At 35.5% G+C, this 26,527-nt stretch overlaps 2 protein-coding genes across 9 annotated transcripts in view; one reads left to right on the forward strand and one right to left on the reverse strand.

Moving 5' to 3' along the window:
• Window positions 1–3,183, forward strand: part of Sbf (SET domain binding factor) — a 34,955-nt gene extending 31,772 nt beyond the window's left edge. The window contains exon 29 of the mRNA XM_076126267.1: window positions 40–3,183. Coding sequence (XP_075982382.1) covers window positions 40–132 — 93 coding nt within the window. The 3' untranslated portion in view covers window positions 133–3,183. The remainder of the gene's footprint in view (window positions 1–39) is intronic.
• Window positions 3,184–3,302: 119 nt separating this feature from the next.
• Window positions 3,303–26,527, reverse strand: part of Synd (protein kinase C and casein kinase substrate in neurons protein Synd) — a 145,265-nt gene continuing 122,040 nt past the window's right edge. For 4 of the 8 annotated variants that reach the window (XM_076126270.1, XM_076126273.1, XM_076126271.1 and 1 more), the window contains 8 exons: window positions 24,190–24,216; window positions 12,513–12,739; window positions 11,871–11,991; window positions 10,090–10,380; window positions 8,420–8,521; window positions 7,231–7,394; window positions 5,954–6,156; window positions 3,303–5,417 (listed from right to left, as the gene is read on the reverse strand). In XM_076126270.1, the coding sequence (XP_075982385.1) occupies window positions 5,305–5,417; window positions 5,954–6,156; window positions 7,231–7,394; window positions 8,420–8,521; window positions 10,090–10,380; window positions 11,871–11,991; window positions 12,513–12,739; window positions 24,190–24,216 (1,248 nt within the window). In that variant the 3' untranslated portion in view covers window positions 3,303–5,304. The remainder of the gene's footprint in view (window positions 5,418–5,953; window positions 6,157–7,230; window positions 7,395–8,419; window positions 8,522–10,089; window positions 10,381–11,870; window positions 11,992–12,512; window positions 12,740–24,189; window positions 24,217–26,527) is intronic. The other 4 variants (XM_076126269.1, XM_076126274.1, XM_076126276.1 and 1 more) reach the window with 4 other exon arrangements.

Consider the following 26,527-nt stretch of genomic DNA (forward strand, 5'->3'; position numbering starts at 1 on the left):
TCACCGTTTCACACATTAATTTATCCCGTTTTATTTCAGTTGCGCACGAGTCGTCGTACGTACAACTTCTGTGCAAGCGACGCGAACGCTGCTCAGGAGTGGATAGAGAAGTTACAAGCTTGTCTACAGTGAACTGGACAGTACCGCTCACCTCCCACGTGGGATGTGTCACGACAGTCTTCACGACTCGATACCGAACACTATCGGTACTCGAAAGTTTACGAGAGGTTCGACGCTCGCTGTACTGCGTGGATTGTAGAGAAAGGTTTGGTTTTATATCAATTATCCTTAAATTTCAAAATGTGGTTATGCACATCAGAAGACAAATTGAAAGATGTAAGTCATTGTAAGTGTTTTGACAGTGTATGCGACTGTTACTTACAAGTTCCAGGATTTGACTCCCATGGTCTACTTAATGGTCACTGTCTCTATAGTTTAAGTGGTGGCATGAAACTGTTCATCACAAGTGCCAGAATTTGACTCCCTGGTTGGGTAATGTTTTTTTTTATCTAAAATGGCTTAGAGTTTGCTACCGTGCCTGATATATGGCAATAGATTTTACATGCTGACATGGCTCTTACATGAGACTATCTAGTAAAACAGTTACAGTTTCTGAAACAACAAGAGAATAAATTGATGTTCAAATAAGGGTAATATATATAAAATTAAGCCTCAACAAGATGGAGGCCATAAATGACAAAGATATTGTCAGAATCGTTCCAGCGTTTCTAGTAATTGTAACTAGGTGTAATGAAGTTGATCCAAGCTTGTATAAATTGTTCGTATCTTGGTTACTTCCGTACTCGCCGGTGTAAACGCTTCTGTTATATGTATGGCATGATCTCGGGTTGTTGCGCAGTGATTTTGTGAGAGAATATGAAATATATGATTCATTAAGCTATTATTAATAGGCAAGATTTGGCTCTCAAAATGAGAAAATTTTAGATAAGTGAAAGTTAATAATCATCTTTGAGCAACCTTAAATTAATTTTATTATGACCATGCTTTTACACGTATCATAAACTGTCCTTCTCCGAGTTGAAATTTACAATTTAGCCATAATTGATCAATATCGATTCAGTAATTTTAACTGATTGGCTTTTGTTTTAATGTGTTTGTTAAGTTACAAATGCGAGTGGTTTTACTCGAGTTTAGAGCCAATCTTCTGGCATTAACGAATATATTTAATTATAGTTCGTGACGTCACGAATGCGTACACTATTGTATCGTAAAAAATGTTGATCGTGTTTCTTTTCATGGCTTATAATAATTATCTCACAAAATCATTGTACATTAGGTAGGGCAGGCATAGCGTTATTTATATATGATATAATTTAGTATAATGGTACGTGGAGATGTAAATACGATGTGTTACGTGTATGTTGTGTAAAGTCCTACAGTCGTCTAGTTATTTTGTTAGCTATACTTATACTATACATGTATTATCGTTCAGTGAGCAAAGCTTCACGTTGTGACTATACAAAATACTCTTTACTATTGAAAAATGTTGTATACTTGACTAAAAACGTTTTTGGTTTAGTTAATTTGACGTAATTCTTTCAAAACTTGTTTGATAAGCGTCAAATAATTTGTTGCCCATTATTTCTGTCTTCATAAATGACAGTAAAATATTTGTTGCATATACTTGATGGCATTATGGTGACATACTTTAAGCGTAATATAAATTGTGCATTCTAGTACGGATTGTATTTTTATGATATTGTCACAACGTAAAGTCAACTCACTATTATTTAAACTATATTCCCGCGTACACAACTATACATAAGGGTGTGTAACGGATCCTAAACTGATGACAATTACACATTACTGTAGAATTGAGACTGGTTGGAAACGAAAATTTTGTTAAGTACTTCGCATTAAATTTTGCGCATTTATTAACGTAATTTTGTGCAAAAGTTTTATTCATTGGAAGACTAGGTTGGGGTCCGTTACAACCTTACTATAAATACATTAGAACGCTATACAGTTCTTATGTAAAATATAATAATATATGTTCGAATCTCACCACTATATTGTTACATACTGTCTTTGTATGATTTGTAAATAAGTACATGTTTTATGTTCACATATCAGGGTGGGGTCGCAACCCCTTTATTTATGTAAATACCTGTAGTTGTTGTAAATATATACGTTAATTTTCTGTAATGCATTTATCACGGGCGGGTTATGATTGTGTGCGCGCGGTTTAGGGATGTTTGTAGCGGTAGAATGACAGGAAAAATGTGACTTGATTCTTGAATGTTCTTATAAAAATCATGCTTATTATAGACTATGTATCTATTAAAGTTTAAGTATTGATACGACAACTAAAGTTGATGAAACAACACATTAATATTCTAATTTACTAATTAGAACTTTTCTATTAATCATGTAAAAGTTGATTGGTGCCGCTACAAACTCGAACCTGTGACCTTAGTAGTAGTCGCGCAAAGAGATTACTTGTGCCAAATATGCACAAAGTGCACATAACGTTGCTCACGTTGCGATGTGTCGCGTCGCTAGATGTCGCGCGATGTCGCCTTGTCGCCCGCTACACTGTGAACGATAGCAATATTGGTTCGCCTTATATTTTGCAGGAAGTGTAAAGCTTCGTATGCCGCGGAGTACAGGCATAGCTGTGAGGTGGTTATATGTTTAAAATTGACTATTTTAACATCATTCGATGTTGAATTTAATCTTAAGTACTATTGTAGTTAGTGTCCTCAATACAAAATGTTATAATATTTATGAATAGTGTTGATATTTTTGTGAACACACACTGTCAGGACCACTTCACAGCGATTGTCCTGAAAGTACCTAAATGTAGTGTTTAGCTTGGCTTAGACCGTGACATCACCACAACATGTGAATACAAGCCTATTGCTGTACGTTCAGCGATGTCCGTGCAATACGTGTTAATAGATGTGTATTCTTAGCTATGTGTACCAAAATTGTCGACATTATATTGACTGAAATTATATGTAATAATGGCTAATAACTCGTCACAGGAGATCACAATGATTATTTTTTATGTATTAATGTATTATTTGTGGGGATAAATCCTTAATTGTTGATGTTTCTGCGTTAATGTTAAGTTTGTTCACAATGTACGGCAGTAGGCTGCGATAACCTGTGACAGTGCACTTGCGTTCCATCAAATAAAGAGATTTTTAAAATTGTCAACTCGTTTTTTTATTACATTCAAAGTTAAAATTATCTCATAAATTTTTAATTACGTGGTAAAAAATATTATTTGTGTTAATGTAGGTATTTTTGCAAGGAAACTGAATAAAACACAGCAGTACCATATGTAACAATTTTATTTTACCAATATTCATAATATATTAACATATGTGGTCCAAAACCACCCTCTTTGATAATTATATAATACAAAGAATTTCTCACAAATGGTCGCTGAACCTATAACAATGAAAACAAAACAGCTACGGACTAACGAGCGACAGCCGAGGCGGGACCGCGACGTGATCACTCCCCACACAATAATTACACAATACAACAATATTTAAAACGAGGTATAAAAGGGAAAAAGAAAAGATTAAACATTTCTCGTAATATATTAATTAATAATCGTTATTGTTACATTAGCCTAAGCGCGGGGCGCGTGTGAATGTAAATGGAAGTTAGAAAACGGGCCGCTACGCAAAATTAGGCCTTCGCTCAGTCCGACGCGCCCCGCGCTCTCTTACATACACATTAATGCATTTTACATTATATACAATGGGAAATAAATATTCTATAAGCACGACGAGATACATAATAATCGTGTATGTACATAAACACAAACTACAGTGCAGTGTCACTGAGTACCATATATCACAAAAATATAAATCCCATTGCCGCCTAAAAGTATATTCTGTTATCTAATTATTTATATTGGCGTACACTTTTTGGCTTAGCTAAGTTCCTCGTCGATATATCGGAGATGTACCGACTACGTTCAACTAATCGATTGAAACTAAACTTGCAATAGAATAGTTTGAGTTTACTTAAGTCAAAACATTTGTTCTTTACATTTATACACAACCGATACACTATGTCGACGCGCGGCCGCATAGTTAGTCAAATTATTGCTAATTACAAGTCGATACACCTCGTCGCGTCGTCGCCGCGCCCGGTACATCTACTGTGCATGCTCTGTACGAGGCACGTGCACGGTACATCTACTGTGCATGTACTCAGCAAGGAAACAGCTCAGATACAGCAATGTCTGTGACATCGGACGCGCACTGTCACTACAATATACAAGTAAACAATTTTTGGTTTTCATATTGTACCTACAAAGAGTTCCATCCAAAAATATCCAAAACCGTCTTACTTTTCAACTGAACGATAAAAAATGAATTGGATTTTTCACATAGAAACGTACAAAAATTTAGGTCCAAAAGTTTTCTTTAGAAAAGCGTCTCGTTAAATACATCAAAAAGTGCTTCATACCACAAGGTTCGGGGTTCGATGTCGCGCGGGTGACATTCATAAGACGTATTAAAGCTGACGGCTACCCCTTACTGTATGAAATTAATTTCTATAGCTATAATAGATTAACACATACGATATAATATGTTATAGCTGAATGTACTTAAACCTGTTACTATTATAATGACTACATCGTGACTCGCGAATACAAAATAAAACTAATTTTATAATCCGTCACGCGCACAATATGATATCGTAACATAATACATGATTGATTTACTTCCACAGAGAAATGAACGAACACCACTAACTGTACTTTATCTATTAATCATTATTTACATCAATATTCATGAAAAGAAGCTATATTCCATCGATATTATTATTTATGTGCAATTTTAACAAGCTTGAAGATCACATTGGTGTTACTTACGTGAGTAAGTAGTACCAATGAGATGTATTATCCTTAGGTGAAAGCGTGAGCGATACATACATTGTATGTACGGGTATGCCAGCTAAACATCAGTCGACTATTTACTATCTACTGTTAAACAAATTAAATTTATATTTTTTATCAGTTCATTATACATAGTACCCATCTCTATTTTGTCCTAGTATTCTTCGATATCTCTGGTCGTTATAACATCTTTTATAGACACTCTACATTTTTGCTGCTAGCAACATTATTCCTAGTGTTGTTACGTGTGTGTAACAACGCCACCTAGTGATTTTATTAGTAGACTCTGTAATTTATACAAGTTAGCGGTAGTTCAATCAGGTCTAAGGCCAGCATTGCTTCACTTCGTGTTGACAGTGTGTGTGGCTGGCCTACGGTGAATCGCGGCGGAGTGGGCCTGTGGTCCCAGCGCTGGGCTAGTGGCCCACTGGCTCGACGTAGTTGGCCGGATACAGTCCCACTCTGCCGTCCTTCCGACCCTTGCACCATCCTTGTTCGTCCTCGTCTTCTAACTTTTCGAATAAGTCACCTGAAAAATTAAACATCACTAGATTAGCAAGGCAGAAATACGGATATTTTGTCACGGAATGAAATAATTGGTAATTATTAATTGGTAAAGTGCGGTGAGGTGCTAAAAAAACAAACATATTAACAAATGAAAGTTAAGAAATCATACTAAACAGTATCAAGTTAGAAATCTATTTTTACTAGCTAAACTGCTGAACAACACAGTTCATGCCTGCCTGACGTCGCCTCCAGAAAGCGTTTTGTCTGTCCCAATTAACCAGCGTTGTGGATAACGCCCTACGCCCACACTCAATACAGTGTCAATCAAAAATAAAATAAGAAGAAAATAATTAAATATCATGTATATAAAAAATAAGTGGACCCCGCCAACCGGGAAATGGCGGCGAGGAAGACCTCGTAAAAGATGGAGAGACGAGTTTGAGAACCCGAAATGGATACAGACCGCCGGAGATTTGCAGTAGAAAGCTATAGGAGAGGCCTTTGGTCAGCAGTGGGATGATATAGACCCACAATAATAATAAATATGTCCGTGTATACCTTGTCGGAAGCTAAGCTCGTCGCTCTCGGCGCCGGTGTAGTCGTAGAGCGCTCGCACCGGCACGCCGGGCTCGCCCGTGTCCGTGAGCGCGCCGCCCGACTCCTCGTCCCACTCGTCCTCGTCGAACGGGTTCTCCTGGCCCTTCGTGCTGTCCTTGGCGGGGGACGTCTTGTTGGACTTGGGGGCGGCTGCTGTTCCGTTACTGGAATTATAAATGTTGAAAACTTATTTATTTGTTCAATGTTTGTGTGTTCTGAAAACGCCGAATGATAGTTTAATAATGAAAATATATGAAGTTAGGTTAGATAGGTTTTCTCTCTTTCATTTCGCTAAGGAGTGAAAGAAACAAAACACTTTATAAGCCTTTCACAGCTTCATATATTTTAATGAGTAAGTGAGTAAATGTATAGTTGAATATTTATATTTAAAATTATCAATGCTTGATGAGTCGTTACGAAAATCTGGACGGAAATGTAGGTATAGTAACATTTCATAGATGTAATCGATGTTATAACACAATGACATACATTTCTACCTAATACATTAATTTTAAGTCCCTAGTTTTATCTCAAGTTTAATACAACTTCAAATACAAACTTACACCTATTATCAACTAACTACTCAATAAAATAAATCTACAACATAATTATCAACAAACTAACTCCTGTACGTAATGGTCAGTCATATCAGAGATAGTGAACCGCGAGGCGTTCCCGCAGTCAGGGCGCATGGCGAGCCGCACCAGGTGGCCGCCGAGTGACGCTGTACCTCCCATGGGATGGTACCCCGCGCCACACGCGAATATCTCCAAACGTTCGATGCTGAATAGGAATGAGGATTAGGAAAGGATATAAAGGAAGGGAATAGCCGCCTATACACACACACTCTATCGCACGTTCTTAGGAGCATACAGGTATACACGCGGGAAAGCAGCGCGCTCTTTGCTACGATTATTTTTTCATATGAAACCAACACAATTGATAAAGATTTATTTTAGTTTTGCAAACTGTTATCAATTGTCTTGGTTTCATATCAAAAAATAATCGAAACTAGTTCAAATTCCAACGTTCAATGTTACCCAAATGATTCAAAGTTACCCAAGTTGACTGTATCCGTTAAGCATAATGGCCTTAATGCAGTGTTTCACAGAACCGTTCCAGTGCCATTTGGCAAAAGTTTAAAAAGTCCACATCATACTAAAGATTGATTTTTAATAATATTTAGAGACACTAAATTTTGAAATTAGTGAAAAGTAAACTAGTGTTGTTACACTTACGTGACTGCAATAGGTGCGCTGATGCTCTTCTTATCGATAGTGTTGTTGGCCGTGGTGTTGTTGGTGTTGTTGGTGTTGTTGGCGACAGTTGTTGGCGGGGGCGCCGCGTCCGTGTGGTTGGTGGCCTTCACTGCTTTGTTGTTGGCGTTGATTGGCGGCAGCTCCTGAAATACATGTGGCAGGCATATTAGTATGAGATTTTTTGTTGGGTTGTTTATTTTTTTACTTGAATGGAAGGACCAATAAAACTATGACTGAATATTGTGATTAGTTATGCGTCTACTCTTGAAAAATTTTTTACTATTTTATGAATTTTTGGCGCCAAAAATTGGTCATTCCATTCAATATTTTCGTATAAAATATTATAATAATATAGACAATTTATTCGGGGATTATTTTTGTAAAAACATATACTTTACTTAGATATTTATCAAAATATATAAAGAGATATAATTTATAATAATAACGTATGTTAAATGTTAATTCATGCCAATATGCATAAACTGTAGACAGAAGCGGAACATCCATCATGCAACATTTATATAAAAAAAAAAACATATAAAAAATACATAAAAAAGCGCTTAAAACTAAAAAAGATCGAAATGAGAATGTCCTCATCCATTCAAACTACTTTTAGACCCGAATCATGCTTTTACTAGTAAACTAAATTTCTATAATAATAATAAATATAAAGCTTTTTTGTACGGTCGACCAATGCAGCGCGTTAGATGTTCATTCTCATTTGAATCGTGTACACGTAGACTGAACGAACGGTTGTTCGTGCTCAGACTATGTGTATCGCACGTCGATGGTGGTGCGTGCTTGCACGTCGTTTTACGTACAACAGCGATGGTTTACGTACAAAACTGTAGATACAGTTTATCATTTGAAACCCTTGGTCGAAATTATTGTTGTTAAGAATAAACTTTTTCTCATTATTCTATTTAAAAAGTAAAAACAAGTTTTATAGTCATAAAATATGACACAATTTTTACTTATACTTTGTAAAGAAACAATTAATTTGGTTCAATTTTTAAACATTTTACCCGGTTCAATTTTTGAACTCAAACCGGAAAACTGAAATAAAATATCTTGAAAGAACAGAGCCAAGTTATAAAACCCGGCTGGAGTACACCATCATTGTGATTCATAAAACGTCGCGTATTACGTAAATGTTGTAGTAACGTACATCCTCGCTGACTGGCCGCTGGTTGAGCAAGGTGATGGGCCCCGTGGGCAGGCTCTCCTTCGACTTGCCCTTGGCGATGTCTCGGAACTCCTCGGTGTACTCCTGGGTCACCGATACACCGGTCACAAGCGGGCATGGCGAGCGCAACGATGCGTTGGGAATATGATATTATTGATACCAATTTTGATGATAAACTTTATTTTTTTCGTCTACTATGCATATTTATTTATTTTTTTCGACATAAAATTACTTTTTGGAAAACATCTGGACTGATACTGAAAAGTTTTCTTACAGAAAATCTCAACAATCATTGGAGTTCAAACAAAGTTTCAGATTTTGGGTCTAAGTGTCAAAATCTTCACATATTTTATAAATGCATAGTTTTTGTTATTTATTCCCAACGTGTCGTTGCGCAATGCAAACTCAAAGTAAAAAAAAATAATTAAACAAATTAGATAAACAAATAACACGTCCATAGAAAGCCTGTGTACGTTAGAAGATAACTAACTAGTTGGAGGGGAAAGAAAGAAAGAAAGACATGCTATTAGACAATAAAAACTAAAACATAGGGACCTTTTTGAACAAAGGTTTTATCCTAAAGAGTTATATACGAAACACTTTTAAAAACCAATCTAAGAACTCTTGGGAAGTATAAAAAAATATTGCTAAAATTTTTATTTTTGGCGGAAAGGTATGTCAGGATTGCCATTAAACTAAAATAGAAAAATAAAACTAAGTTCAAGCTTCAATGTCTCGTCTATACACTATTATTTTTAATTTAAATATTTACAATGCCGATTTTTGTCGTTTTTTGAACGTATACCTATGAAATGGTAGTCGTGTTTTGCGTGCGAAACTAACGTTTGCTATGTTGTATCATTCGTTGCAACCATACCGTACTTTCAGTGTGGATGAGAGTGAAAATGAGTGCATTTTTCAATAAAACTTCTGATTTAAATTCAGTCAATTGTTCATTGTCGTCAACTTAGTAATTTTTCTGTATCTCTGTGTATCGTTTTTGTTCAATTTTGTAGTGCTTTCATCCAAAATGTCAATGTCCTGTCACCGGACTTAGTGTGAATGCTCCATGAGAGGTGCAATGATCATCTATGAACAAAACTGTTCTTTAACACGAACCATCACGGTGTATATTCGTGTGACACCATCAATTACCCCTCAGTGCGTTTGCAACTCTCGTGACTCGTTTGAGTGCTGGCTTTATGACAGGCGATATACAGTGCACTTTGTGGAAAATATAAACAGTTTTTATTAAACCAATATTTTTAACAATATTTTAAATAGTTCATACTTACTTTTTAGAACATAATTAAGATATAAATATACAATTTGGTGTAAACAATACTCATGCAACTTGCAACGAGATTAATGTTCCGTGGTATAAAACAAAAAGTAGCCGTTTTTTCCCTAATACCGCATCCACAAAATCCACTGTAGATCACCTAGTCGATAAGCCGTGCTCATTTCTATCCACACGAAGTATTATGTGATCAATATTTGACACAGTACAAATACAAGCTTAGAAACAGTCCAGAAACTTCGAAAGGTCATCGAAATTTCTCTACTGCTCATAAGTTTTTTATACTGTGGTATTGACCACACGTTAATCACCGGTAGTGCATATAGCCACCGAACCTACACCGTGGTCGTACCATCAATGGGTTGCTGTAAAACTTGCTGCCTCCATATATCTGGCTACTGGAGACGGATGGGGCGACGCGGCACGACCTCTCATCCACACCGAAGCACACGGCTGGCAGCGCGAGCCTCAAGCGGTGGATCGCTTGCGACCACGACTGCGACCATGCGGCTGTGGTCTCCGACCAGGCAGTCGCTGAAGGTCGCTGTAGTGGCAGCCGTGCGGTCGCAAGCACTCGGTTCATCAGTTCACTCGCTTCCACCAAGTATTTGTTACGTATCGGATCCGTTGAGGGGTCATCGTCCTTGTATTAACGATACCTTTAGTTCGATTTGTAATTACATTGATTTTGTGTGTCTTTGTTGAGTGTCCTACTTTAATTATACATTTTTCATAAAGAACACGCTTTTAAAATGTTATGTACGAGTGTAAACCTGACTGACCTACTAATAAGTTTTATATTTTTGTATAATACCATAAAATGATTGGAATTTTTATTTCCTAAACTCATATTACTGCACTTCCGTGCGTAAAAAAATGCATTATCTAAAATTTTGGACGCGGTCTAAAAACTATAACGGACGATTGCGAAAATTAATTAAAATATGAATTAAAACGATCGTGGTGAACTTGACCTGTTGCTATAAAAATATTTAGTTTTTAAGGTTACATAGTTATAAATGCATAAACATTTTATTTTGAAAGGAAATCCGTTGTTGCAACGCGTCTATTTACGAGGTAAAGATTGTGATTGTCGGTACGTATCTATCTTATACTTCGATCGGTGTCAGACTTATGCTAGCTAGAATTTATTTTGATTTTTTACTAGGACAGGACTATCCAATGTTTTGAGAAGATTTTCTTTCGCCTAATATTATAAAAGATTAAGAAATCGGTTGTTTCTCATTTCAAATTTTAATTAAAAATACTTAATTCTATAAATTGTAATTGCCTTAACGATGCCGTTTTAGTTAAGTTACTGATTTTAACGGTAAAGTCTTTTGAAAAAGCTAGTTATTAAATAATGAGGGTCTAAAGAGAATTTTGGAGGAATATCTTTACTTAAATTATAATTCTAAGAAAGTAATAAATAATATTAATCTAAGCAAGGTAAGGAAAATTTAGAATAGTCAACTATTGAGACATGCTTAGTTTTCATACTAGTACGACTAAATGCCCTTAGTAAGACTATTGCATAAGTCTAATTGTACAGATTGTTATTAAACCATGTTAAAATACCTAACCGGAACACGAGATTGCTTATGTATGTATGTTCTATTAAAAAGAAATAAATATTTGTAACTAGAATAATTCTATTTCAGTAATATTCATTTTTAATGTTCAAAATATCGAGGTCTTGGCCCATTTTATACGACCGACATTTTATTTAGTTTACCTACGCTTTGGCAGGCTTATGTTCAATTAAAAATAAATTAATATTTAAGCTTATGGGCTTATTTGTTTCAAATAGTAATAAAAGATGCAATAATTACTTCAATCATATCCAACCTATGTTATTTAACGTAACTTTATCATAATATCTCTCGTTTTATTCATACTAGTTAGACACAGAAGAAACACACAGTAATTCGATTCTTCCTTATCACATGGTTTAACAAAATCCGCAAACAAATGCATACGTACCTAAAATGCAACTATCCTACCTAAAGCATACTGTTAATTAGATGCAGAGTACTGTATCGCATAGAGTAGTATACATTGCTTGCTCTGTGGGACAAGTGGGGTGGTGAAGTAGCAGGCGGGGGTTATAGCCAGCAATGTATGGTGCGTTACCTCGAACTGTGGCCAGGCCATCGCCATGTTCACGCCGTGGTTGTTCGCCCACCATTTCAGGTCCTTTTGGTGGTCTGCGTTGTTTATCGTGTGGTGGAATTCTTCGTATATTTGCGGTAATCTGAAATTTGTTGGTAGCAGTTGAATTAATAAAGTTTCCTTTAGTTTAATCGAAATCGTTTAAAAGAAAGTTTAATCTGTAAACTTCTAGTTAATTTTTTGAAAGCCACCTTTGCGCAGTGGTTAAGGTGATCGCCACGCCACTACTCGGGAGATCGTGGATTTGTTTCTCACATGGAACGAATATATGTACGATTCACAAATAGTTGTTTCATATGGTAAGGTATGTGTTGTATGACGCCTCAATGTCCCGTATAAGGTGTCGAACATCGAATATGTAGGTCTTTACCTAGAGCTTTTTTATTCTATGCCCGCCCTTCTGGCGGAAGAGACACATAACCCTGCAGTGCACTCAGACTGCAGGTGTATACTTACCCTCTTATTCATAAACACACTATAAACCTTTTTTAGTTAAAAAGCTTTTTTAATATGTTTCTCTTTTTCATTTCGCTAAGGAGTGAAAGAAACAAAACACTTTTATTCGACGATGGACATTGTACTCCAAAACAATCTCATACTCACGTCGGTTCCTGGCTAATATTGAGGCACTTGTGGAAGCTGAAGAGCACATCTTTGAAGAACTTGAGCCGCTGCGCCTCCATCTGCTGGCAGCGCTCGAACACGCCCGTCATGTCTTCGATATAACGAGGGTTGTACGCGGTGATCTCGGCCAGTGCAGCTTGATACTTCTCTCTACTTTTAGATACCTCTTCACGGCATTTGGCTACGCGTTCTGCCATTTTCTTCACCTGGAATAGAAGGAGTTTTGTTAGAAGTGGTTGATATAGTTATGTTATAGTGCGGTCTAATACAACATTGCTAACGGGTCTTAAAATCGATGAGCAGTTTAGGGTTTTTTATTAGGCTGTGCTGTCCCACTGGGCAAATGTCTCTTCAATTTTTTTAAAGATTCTCCTTTTATTTTGCTATTTTAAGGTTAACGATACCTTATTTGCTGCTGTTTTGATTAAATTACATCGACCGTGTCAGTCAGACCGTGGTCACGGGCTGACTGTCACGATGAGAAATTTTAGGCGTGAACCTTAACATTTTCTTTGAGTTTAAGACCCGTTAGCAATTTTGTATTATGTGTAACCGAGATAGTTTCAAAAACTTAAATAGTGTTGTTTGTTGATGCGACAAATACGAGACAAGCTAATTATAATAAAGTCAGCATCAGCACATTGATTAGCAAAATTCTGCAGTAGTTTCTGTAAATCACTTTGTAAGTATGTAATAAAAATAAATAACGAGAGGAGATAAATAATCTGTTGCGTGATGAAGCATATATTTCGACTATGTTTTTGTAAGACGATTAGGATGTGATGCGTGTAAAGTTTTGTCTTCACTCATTATGACAATGATATGAGTATTTCCAACGATGAGACTACACGAGATAATCTAATTATTTACATGAAGCACATATTATTATGAAGTAAATATTCTAGTTTACTGAATGAACATCTACGTGAACTCTTTTCTTTTAAAGCAAAAAACCCTTTCTTTTTTTAGGAAATTTCGTTGTTAAACGATTTTCCACATAATGTCAAAATGATTCCTTAACTAAAGGAGTTTTATATTGGAAATATCAGACCTGATCAATCTAACATATTTCAGCGCCAAAAATATTTGTAACATCTTATAAAAAACCTTAAAGGCAACCCCTTAACCAGCAATCATAATCAGTCCCAACCCCCGATAAACCCTATAATCTGAGGATACAGGGTGTCTCCAACAAAAGCGTGACAAACACAAAACACATATACAGGGTGTGTGTGCGGTAGCGTCCGTATAAACATTACAAAATTGCGAGAGGGGGAGACGGTGGGGGGGAGGTCGTCGCAAATTGCCGCGTCCGCCGGCGACGGGCATGTCTACGTATAGACAATATAGACATACCAACTTGTAGGTACGGTGACTATGGTTTTGTATATATTAAGATTATTTAGGAATTGTTTAATTTGTGCGCAGTTTGCTTGTAATTATTATTGTAAATCGTATGCTTTGTTACGTATTTTGAATTTTTTGTTTAATTTTATCGCTGTAAGATAATAAAGACTAATTTTTAAAAAATCTTAACTTTTCATTACTCAATACACATTCCGAAAATAATCTCAATTTTATCAAACTGTTTTTTAGATTTAGATAGAATAAAATAAATCAAAACATGTTTGTAATTTTTGTATCGTTTGGTAACCCTAGCTTGGCGAGGGTTCGCACTAATTGATATTGTAGCAAAGTGCGCAGATAACGCGCGGAACTAAATCATTTCGCGTTTCATAACATGCCATACATTATAATATACTCCCGTATAAGATCCGGCCATACATCTCTACATTTCACTTTCCTATCTTCAGAAGCAAAATTTACTGCAAGAATACTTTCCGCCGTACACTTTTAAATAACTATCTGACTATTTACTTCAGTCATATGACAATATTAGTGAGACTAGATTTTATTCAAAGCTTTTGGTAGAATAAATTGATACTCTTTATTGAAATAGCTACTAAAATCTGTTACTTTTGTTTAAGAGGGAAACATTTCTCGCATTACAAAAAATCACTTTCATGAAACGCGCGAAAAAAGTTAAATATTATGTTTAACAAACATTAGTATACTATAGCACAAAATATAGCAACAACTATATAACCATATATGAGAGTACATCGCAGTAATATACGCGCAGTAGCCCTATTATCGTAGGGTTGTCGCGTCACCACTAATTGGATGAAATCGCGGGTCGCCGCCAGCGTTGAGAGTACGTAGGTACTAGGTGCTACAACGAGCTAATTTACTTATTACAAACACACTGACATATTATACGTTTTAAACTGAGGTTTTTATACCTTAATTAATTACGTTGATTAGTGATAATATAGCTTTTTTTAAAGGAAGTAACGAATGAGTGGGTTAACGATTTTAAACTCTCGCCACTTGTACACATAATATTAGGTCGGGGTAAAAGTATTTTCGCATTATAGTATATATGAACTTGTAATAAAATCTTTTCTTTACACAAAAAAGCTCAATATTTGGGTACCTCACGAGCTCACTGAAGAAACCTAATGAACCGTGTACTCATTTGTGATTCTTCAAGCCAAACAGATTTTATTACAAATTCATACATGCGATAATGCGAAAAGACTTTTTCCCCGACCTAATATTATAATGTAACGGTTCTTTATAACCTTTAATTTTCAATCGTGTTTAAGACCCGTTGCATTATAATATTATGCATGGGTTTATACAGGATAGTATGATTAATACGATCATATTAGCAGCCTTATATAGGAAGAGCAAAATTACTTAAACACTAGAAAACCTATTGCTTTAAATGGGAATTTATAAATAAGATACTATAGTGAAGTTGAAATAAAGTCTTTTTTTCCTGTCTTACTTATAAACATCGCGTAAGCCCTGATTAACTATGATGTTTTGTCACTTTCAATCAATTTTGAAACTGTACATGAGTGAAAAAGACAAAAAATTGTATAACTAATCAGAGTTTAAACGACGTTTATTAGTAGTACAAAATATATATTTTTTGACTCCATACATGATACTTTAAATGGTATTTCTAATTATTTGAACATGTTCAAGAGATAAAAGTGATAATGTTATTATGTATAGTATGTATTTGTTGAATAGCATTTTATCTACAATGTTTTTTTTTGTTTAGATACTTAATAAGATTTCTAGCCTAACCTTTTGTACAATTAGTATAGATATAAGTGATTTGGTGATAAACTGTAAACTTATATTTTATCAATAAATGAATGAATTTCGTGGTCGACGAAACATATGGATGTGAAAACTAATGCACGATTCCTTCTGTATCTTTATTCAATGTCCTTTTATAATAAAACGATGTAACCACTTATCAATATCGCATCATCTGTCAAAGTCAAAAGAAAAACAATTAAAATAATCCTCATTAAGCAAAACAATAGTATTATTAATTTACAATCAAATGAAGGGTGACCATGAGCGAATGCTTCAGACATTGTGTTCAACGCGCACACGCAGCGACCGGCGACGCACCGCGTAATGGCATAATAGCCAATTATATTATTATACACTAGCGCTATGCAACACAATTATACACGTAACCTTACCAGTAGCACCCGCTTGGTTGCGTACATTGAAAATAAAAAACAAAATTATTAGTAAGATAACATAATAGAAACAAAATAAAGAAAATTCAGTCATAACAAAAATAGTAATTAAATATGTAAAAAGAAAAGTGGTCAAGTAAGTCCTGATATTTCTCAACACAAATTATCATATTCGAATCTTTTCCAATAGTAACCCAGAGTTTGGTAATAGTAACCTGCCCGGTACATGGCCATAGGCTCGTCCCCTATTACATGGGATGTATGATTGTTGGTGGATAAACGTTGGTGTATTCCATACACCTTTGCCTACCTACCTACCTTAGGGTATTCCAGGCTTGATATGATATACATATAGAAGAATTTTCAACGAAACTGTCTTTCAGTTAAAAAATCTTTTTCTATACCTGCGATGTCTGTGTCCATAAATCAATAGCCAAAGTCAACTCATCTCCGAGCTGAGAATCTTCGTTCTCTACGTACAAGAGGTCTGTATCGGAAGTAAAGTAGACGTCGGTATCGAGCCTCAAGCACCATCCATCATGGCTACCTCAGCGACAAACAAGCCCAGGGTTTAACTAACTCGCAAATTTAGTTACAGACCGAATTTCGATCACACCTTCGGGCTGTTTCAAAATAGATTGACCCCACCTGATAGGGTACAAAAATACTGAATATTTTTTGCCATATTTACGCATTACTTACTGAAGCGATTTAATAGCATTTTTACGCACTTATAGATAGTAAAACTGCTATAAAATTGGATCGTAAATGTGACGTAAAAATTAGCAAATGGATCAGCGAGGGTCTTCCGTCAGATAATGTTACAAAAACGACGGTCAGAACGACTTAACTGCAGATGGGACGTAAAATAAATTACTTAAAGAACTGCTTAGTGTCTGTTAATTGCTCATTATTCCATTGTGCGTTTTTACGACCACATTTCCCGAGAATATAAAAATGATAGACATACTTTCTTACTTTTGAATCTTTATGTTGGCGTTGCACAGATCATTAAATCAGAGAATATTACTACTGATGACGATGTGTGTTAAAGAATACTTCGACACTAAATACGACACAATCTTAACATATTAGGAGCTCATGTTTTGCGGACTAATAACTTCAAATTCCTCTTTCAACAACAACAATTTCTACTCCGTCCAAAATTACATTAAACGCAAGGGTTGGGAAAAGTATGCCAAAACCGTATCCGGCTAGCCACAACCCCATTTGTCATTAAAATTCATACAATTTGTTTTGCAGAAACGTATTAATGTGCACGTGTCAGCCCTAGGTAAGTGCTTTACGTGCAGGGGTGCGAATCAATGATGCGACAAAACTGTGGGCCCGAGGTACCTGCGCGGCAGATTACGTGCTACGCCTCGGGCCCTTACGACCCTACCCTCACACTTTACCGTTTTATACGTATCTTATATCTGTTCAGAGAAAATTATGTAAAAACTTTTAATTATAAAGTTACTTGATATTGGTAATAGATATTGTTTGTGAAGAAAAACAATTGATTTTGTTATAGCTCTGGAAAATTTCCATGTGTTTTTTCTGAGTATAATAAAAATATTTATTAGCGATAGATTCTTTTTCCCTTTCATAGTTTCATTTTTAATTACTTTAGACAAAACAGCAGAGTCTTAACCACTGAAACTATTATAATGAAATTTGGTACAGAGATAGACTTGAGACAGAACATATCTCTAAGGGTAAAAAGGAGTAATAGAAAAGGTTAGAAGAGAGCATGTTTGTATGAAAATTCTGCCCTGAGTCACTAAACCGCGCGGATAAAGTACAAAGAAATAGACCACAAAAATATTCTGATTCTGCTTGAAAATACCTCGATTTAAACAACATATCGAAACAAAATATAAAATACTACTACACTATTTCTTACATGTCACACATCGACACAAACAAACAGTAGGACAGGCAATGACCTAGAAAACAGCCTGGACTCGAACCCGAGAGGAAATTAAACGTCATTGGTGACTTCTGTCCCGGCCGTGTGTAACATACATACCGTGTGTATATGTATGTATGTATAGCGCCGTAGGGAACTATTTGTTGGGAGACGTGTTGTTTTACTGGATGAAGAGAGAAATAAAAATCGTACTGCAGTTGTTATCGCAATTGAAGAGAGGCAGCATTGAATTGTGTATTTTTTTTATCAAGAGTAAACTGCATTCCCAAAAAAATGATTAAAATGCTAAGCAACAGTTATGATATTTTAAACTCGAAAGTATTTAATAGGACTCAAGGCCTATACGCTCCCTCAATTTGGGAGGAGACTCTTGCCCAGCAAGGAGTCACAGAGACTGAGTAATAGGTTAAAAAAAAACGAATTCTATTCAAAAATTGTTGGTTGTGTGTAAGTCTTTGCTAGTCCATTCTTACAGTTCTCATAATCCCATGTCAATAAGACTTGTTAATAAGATTTTAACAACATATCCCTACTCAAAGCTCAGGTTTACAAAAAGACGTTTTTTTTTTTTGGAAATATAACGACTACCTGGCCAATTATTTTCATGCGATGCCAACTTTCAGTTAAAACTCACCGCGGAGTTACATTACTTTTGCTGCATGCACCATTTTAATAACTCTACAACACGATGTTTATTACCTAAGCACGATATAATAAAAACGACGTGTTTTACTGCACATTTACCATTAGCAATTATAACTGATTCATCGCTTGTAGATAAATATACAAATAGCACTCGGGTAGAAGCTACAACATTTATTGTTTTAATTCCAAGAAACAATTGGTCATTACATAGCAGAAGACCTTTTATTCTTTTTTCTAGTATATTATTATGATTGAGACGAGTTACATATCACCTCGACGTTGCCGCAGCAGACCTCCTGCGGAATAAGAGAGGCAGAACAAACTGAAACACGTAGGCAGATTTCTTTTTCGTTTAAAAAGACAACTCCCGCACTAAAAATTGCTCTTGTGTCGCGGGGACTTTTACAAACATACCAACAACGGACACAACCAGACCCGAAACTATTATTTGTGGATGGCACAAATACTTGTTCTGTGTGGAAATCGAACCTACGACCGTGGCGTGGTGACCTTGATCACTGCGCTATGGAGGTAGTCAAGCAGAAGAATTCTAGAAGAACGGAGCTCACAAGGAGAGGCACTTGCTCAGCAGTAAGATAACGAAAGTTAACATAAACAATGTGCATTGTAATTAAATTGCATATTGTCTATAGTTAAACTAATTACAGATTCCGCAATCACTGTAATCTCAATCTACCATTGAGATATCCATCTACCCACACAATACGCGTCGGTGTCCATCTGTCCAATCTGTTTAATTAAACTGCCAATTAAAAAACAATCACAACAGGTTCGTTGTTAAAAATAGAATCTGTGGGCCGTAAGGTTTTAATAGGATTAGGAGTAATTGTGGCAATCAAATGTCCATCACGGGCTGCGAGTGACGAGGGGCTTACGTTTAGCGAAGTTTACGGGTAATGTATTACATGACATGTTTTGTTAAGTGTTTTTTGGAAAGAAAATGTACATAATATGTTTTTTGTTTTAGGAAAGAGTCGTTGCAGAATGAAGATGTTATTATATCTACGCTTTAGCACAAACCTGTATATCTTTTCCAAAATTAACTATTTCAGACGTTACATTTCTTTAGAAAAGTTCGTTAGTTTGTGATACAATCGGAGGATTACAGCATCCTTGTCTTTTTAACATTTAGTTTTTTGGAACGTTTCAATAGTTTTCTGTGTGTCATTTTACTAAGTATTCATCATTACTAATCAAATTAGTAATAGCATGACAAGAGATTATGTTTTGTATGTGTCTTTTTAACCTAAAAAAACAGTTTCAGCAGCATAGTTGCTATAAATACCAAGGCCTAAACTTTTCAGACATGAAATTCTTTACTACGTAAAAGTTAAGTTAAAATCACAACCCGGCGACATATTTGGCTCATAATGTAACTCAAACATTTCACGTCCAAGGTTTGTTGGTGTAATCTATTCAAATATTAGTTAGTGGCACTGTCGAGTACGAGTTCACTTCAACTTGTGCCCAACTGTTGACACGAGGCAACTATGACGACCCTACACAAACATATCGGAAATGTTACGATGGTGATACTTGCGGCTAACTATTGCCTTCGATTGACGATTTTGAGATAGATTTTGGGTTTGGTATTCTTAGCTTTCTGGATTTTTGGTGATTTTGGACTCCATATACTTTCAAAATAGTTTCCGAAAATATGACTTTCGCGCACTTATTCGCTCACTTTTACTTTTAGTTTACGACATAATCGACACAAATCCTATTTACGCCTTTTACAGTTTCTAAAGTAAAGTGTCTAAGTCGTTTACAGTACCCTACGCCCAAAAGCAACACCATCTAATATTAAAAAACAAAAAAGCTTTTCATTTCAACGGTCATCTCTGAAACTACCAGACAAACTTCAAAAAATATTTTTGTTAAGTATATCAGGCGTATTTGTGAAGAAGGGAATGGGAAAAAGGCGTGATTTTTATATGTATTGTATGTATGTAGATTTTACTAAACAGGCTATAAAATCACGCTATGACCTGCAGGAGCCGAGTAATCAGTACAATAATAAAACGAGAGAGACGTAACACTGGTTTGCTACAATTGTACTTGTATACTCGTATATACGTTTGTACATAACAGTTGTGTACAGCGCGACAGTTATGATTCAATTTCCGTTCAGTCGCGCACATAACGCGGTTACTGTTCAAGTAATCGGTAGACATCAACGGAATGTTGTATTATAAGCATGACTAGAGTTCTTATTCCAGTATGAGATACTGTTCCTATCTACTCTCACTCTGAGATAGATTGTTGATCTAACTGGTTGAATTGAGATTGTCTTGAAAATTTTCAAAATCGAATTTCAATAATATTTAGATGACAATTCCTAAGTCTAAATTTCTATTACTGATGGCCGACAATGACTTTAGACTTCTTGAAGCATATAAAAAGTTATGTGGAAGTCCTATTTAATTTTGGATGGATCTTTTAGGATCCTGAAGAATGAAAATACCTTTACCCTTTTTTTAGGCATTTTTTCCGACTTTTATCCACTTTCATAATTCATAGAACATACAAAAAGGAAACCTATTTCAGTGCTTTCCGCAATTACAAAGTCCATTAAAAAAGTGTTGGTCAGTATTGAACGTACACTCTCGCAGCTATTACAAGGATTTATTATGTTTTTGTTGTTTAGAACAATATACAAAAACGCTTACTCTGTTGGCAACGCTTTTGTTCTGAAATCCTTTGTCCAATATCCATAGAAATAAAAACATAGCCGCATTTTTATAAAACAACATATTCCAGGTATTATTTATTCGTGAAATTTCAAAACAAAAACGTTTTTCCGTGAATTTTCATCAATCCTCTGATTGAATAAAGATATTGATGACTTCACATAATTTATGCAAACGTTTCCTATGCTCAAAATATACGAATGATTGATATTATGAAAAAGGTTGTTGTTGGAAGCTCAAATTTATTTTTAGCAAGTTATTACGAGAAATCGAACAACGCTGTATTTTTAAGAATTTTTAAAAATTTGATCAATCCACAAAAGATTACCAATGGATATTTTTTCAATATACCCAGAAATGCTTATCTAGTTATTTTCTAACTCCAAGTACCTACCTTCAATGAATACATCATTATGAAAGCTATGCCAAAGATCAGATGACTTATACCTACAACTTTGTCACTTAAATTAAGTGAAGGAAGGAAAATAAGAAGGATCTGTCAGATATGTACCAATTATAGGTATGTGAGCTAAATGGATGAGTATCCTATCATTTTGAAATACTCGTGCATTACTCGAAATTTTTTTGCCGAAATTTAGATTAGGCTTGCCTAGATTGGCCTACCTGGACAGCAAAACCGAAAATGTGTGTGTCAGTTTTGTTGTTCGATAAATATTGCCGAACCGAATATGTGCGTAACACGTAACAAAAACCTAAAAGTTTCCACGTAATACATCAAACGAAATTGTCGAACATGTCAATAACGTTATAAAAGCCACATAAAACAAAAAGTCTAACTTTTCTCTCAGTATTAGAATGATTTAGTCAAACCGCAGCGAGACAGCGTGGCGGGGCTGGCGGCGGCGGCGGAGGGGAAAGAAAGCCGCGACATCGAAACTATGTTATTGGCTCACTTGGCTCAGCCATGGGAAGTGATTCTGTGAAACTGTCTGATACTGCCTGCCAGATGTTACATGTATAGTCAGTTATTTACGCGAAATACACATTGAATGTTTATTATCGTATATTTAGGTTCATGGGCAGCCGCTCTATATAAAATTCTGGTATTCAACTGCGTTCGGTAAGACTGGAAGCCGACTCCAACATGGTTGGAATAAATGCTAGGCTGATGATGATACAGCTGCCATTTGTATGACTTGAACAATTTAGGTTCATCTTTCTGCTGACCACTAACTAGATGTAAAGATGATACGTTCTGGTAAATTCTTCCTACCTGATCAGATAGATCGTGGCATGTCTTCGTATTGACAGCTATACACGCTCCAGTCTACTGAAGACCTATGCTGCTGTGCTTACGCGAGGAAACCGTGGTGTTTTCTGGATATTATTGGGTCTACTAGACTACAGTGCAATAGATGAGTTTTCTGGTAGATGGTATATTAGATAAAAACCGCATTGTTATATTAAATAAATATGTTTTTATAATTGCTATTAAAACGCGTCTGACAAAATATGCAGTTAAACCTGTAGAGTAGATCTTTCTTGTAACCCGGAGCGACTAGGTATTCAACCCGACGGACCTCTGATAGGCTCTTGTAATAATAACCTAAATAATCTGCGATGAAATATGCAAAGCTGTTCAATTCAAAATGTTAGCAACATTCGTATGCACAGAAATTGTAAAAGGCACATGTAATAGCTTAAAGCACTGTATTTAAGGCTGCGTTTTGACCAGAGATGTGCAAGACAGCCAAGCAAAAGAACAAACAAAACTACACCAATGAAATTAGCTCATTGTCAAAGACTCTTAGCTAATCCATTTAGTAGAATATTTCCTCGCATCGCGTCTTTCAACATCTTTGGTGTAAAACCAGCCTTTATCCATCATTGTTTAAGAAACTGTTTCCTAGTTTAATACAAGTCGTAAAGTTTGAGTTTGGAGAGTTTTAAGGGTAGATAAACTTAAGGAAATACACTCGTTTCACAGCTAAAAGTTTTGTAACAAGTTTTTCAAGTGTGAAATATACTTTTTCCCAAAGGAGCACGATAGATTATTATCTTTGGAGTGGGCAAAATAACCTCTTTCTTAGTCTCTAAGTTTGAAAATGAGGTTAGATATTGTAAGAAAAGTATGTTTCGTAGAATCAAGATACTATTTTATGTTTTAAAGTCCGGAGTATTTTTTATAACTAGTGCTTTTTTGTGCAAATGTGTATATTAGAGACACAGATTTGTCTAACAATTTACTCTTTTTCTACGATTGCACAATTTTTGCAAGTTTGTAGGACATGTAAAAGGCAATAAAGGCGTAATGTTAAGTAGTAATTTTTACGTGATTTAAAGTTATGTTTACCTACATAATCTCAAAGATCATAAAATCTAGGTGCCGTTAGAAACGGTTTTTACACATTTTCAAATCTTGTTATTACGATGAGTGTACTAGTGTATGATATACGCTGTTTCAAACAGTCGTGATGGTATGTCGATGGTAAAGTACAGTGGTAACGCATATCATGCTGCGTACTCGTAGTGATTTCAACAAATTGCAACCGTATTCTATTCATGCAGCGTTGCTTAAGCCCACAACACTTCGCAATGGTACCATCTTAAAAATGCACTTCGGAAATCTTCGTGGACCTTCGGAGACCTTCGGAAATATTCGTAAACCATCGGAAACCTTCGTGAATCATCGGTAGTCTTTCCATTTTCAAATATGACGGTTATGCTCTTTATAAAGTTGGAGTGTGTTCGTGTCTTCCGAAAGTAGCCGAAGATATCCGAAGTGCATAATTAAAGCAGTACCGCTGCGTTAAGGCTTCACACTACAAACGTACCTCATGTCCTCGCTTGGAGTTCTCACCCTGCAAGGGAAAACATCGTGAAAAACAGATTTTGAAACATTTTTGGAGTAAATTCTTAAGCCAATTGTAACAGAATTAGGTAAGTACATTATCTATTATTATTTGGGTACTATATTTGTACTAAAATTGCTTGGGTACACGTCAATCAGATACTAAAACGGATAATTAATAGAGAAACCAGAGTAAATAGGTAAATATAAGAATTATTTAATATATAAATGCAGCACATCAGTCATACGTGCATACGGGTATTCAATTAGTTTATATGCCCCAAACTTTTACTTATTTTTTATAAATTAAACCGACCAATTGAATCGTGGATGTTTCACATACTCTGACAATAGTTTCCGCAATTCCGTGCAGAAGTCAATTGACGACTGTCACCACTGACAGCAAAAAAAACAACCGTATCTTACGTACCGTATATCACGTGGAACTTGCTGCAAGTCAGTAAACACTACTTGAAGGAAATCTATTGAAAGTCGCTCGCGCAAGCCGTCTTGCACAAAAATACTTTCGGAAAATACGCATTTAAATATACGGTACGGTTTTAAAGAATAAAGGTCCATGTTAATAAACTAATATCAACTTAAAAATATAATTTTAAGAACCCATTTTAGTACGTCAAACGGATTCCCAAAACCACTATTCCAAATTGATTCCAGTCTATCAGGCCTTAGATACAAGATATGTTTTGAATAGTATCCCAAGATGCAAGTCTATTCAAGATATATTCAGTGAGTTGGATACATACATCAATAACCCAGCGGATGTGGGCTACATAATAGTGTTGCGTAATCGTTCCAATGCCGAGCACAGGTGAATAGATAGCAAGATGCAATAGTATTAATGTTGTTTACTGTTTAAAGATTTTGTAGGGAAAATGTTTTATGGAACATTCGGGAAAGAAATTTTCCGATAAAATACAAGATTTTAGCTGTCAGACTTACTAAAAATCCTAAAATAAAAATAATGTGTAATTTTGTTCCTTCATTAGACAATGGTTAAGAGACTCAAGAGCTCAATCTTTTTTATTTTTTCATATGTGATGCTCGTATATGATTTACTTCCATATTTAAGATAAGGTCATAATTATTTTATATATTTATGTGGATTAAGTTTTTCGTATAAGCTCACGACACTCGGACTCCGACTAGTGTGGTAGTGCAGAAGTGCGACCACCCAAATCTTTTCACCACAAATGACGAAAACAAACCACAAATTGGAAATCAAGCGTTTAAGTATGCAGAGTATTAAAATCTCAGCATTATTATAATCGAGAAATGTATTTAGAACGTGAGGCATCATAATACGACTTTTGTAAAAATGAAGGATTTTTTTATATTTCCCAGTAGGTAACATTTTTGTTCGACTGTTCTTGTATGCATCATATTATTATTAGGTCGGGGAAAAAGTCTTTTCCCATTATAGTATGTATGAACTTGTAATACTTGGGTACTTTGGCTTCAAGAATCACAAATGAGTACACGGTTTATTAGGTTTCTTTCAGTGAGCTCGTGAGGTGCCCAAATATCGAGCTTTTTTGCGTAGAGAAAAGATTTGTTTGTGAAAGAGCAGTCTGTATGTGAGAAGTTATTCTTCTGCAAAACATTTGTACATTGTATATTGCATGTGGAAGTGGAGTGTCGATAATTTGGGCGATTACTCGAGACGGCGGGCGATGCGTGACCATATCGGAAACATACACTTGTACACTGTTACGTTTATATAATGTTATCTAACAACTGCACTTTTATAACATGTGGTAAGTAATTGAATAGTCAATATAAGGAGGTCTTATGACTGAGTTTTTTGAATCGGAGGAATTTTGAACTCGAAAGTCGAAATGATATAATTATGTACAGTCATTGAAACTCGAAAATTGAACTAAGATATTGATTTACAGTCATGAGCAAAAATATGGATCCTCTCTTTTAATCAGAAAAGTAACTAATCAATAAAAAAAATACTCATTTCAATCATAAACTTATAGCGTAATTTTACAAACAAGCACCTGTAAATCTCGAAATTTTTTCCAATTCACCACCATTTAGATGTTACGAAAGCTATTTTAAAAATACTGATACGTTCGAAAGTTGATACAGTGCAAGAGATCTTAGTATTAATTAATTAGGAAAATAAATATGGACAAAACTAAACATTTAACATAGCTAAAAATACTAGTAGAATGACCTAACAAAAATTCAGAGTTGAACTTCAAACAGCAAGCTTTAATAGCAAAAGGTTGTCGTATTAATTCACAATGGTGGCACTCAAATGGGCCCTGAATGATGGCAGGGGAACGTTATAG

This window comes from Anticarsia gemmatalis, chromosome 18 (assembly GCF_050436995.1).
Source record: "Anticarsia gemmatalis isolate Benzon Research Colony breed Stoneville strain chromosome 18, ilAntGemm2 primary, whole genome shotgun sequence".
Taxonomy (NCBI): Eukaryota; Metazoa; Arthropoda; class Insecta; order Lepidoptera; family Erebidae; genus Anticarsia; species Anticarsia gemmatalis.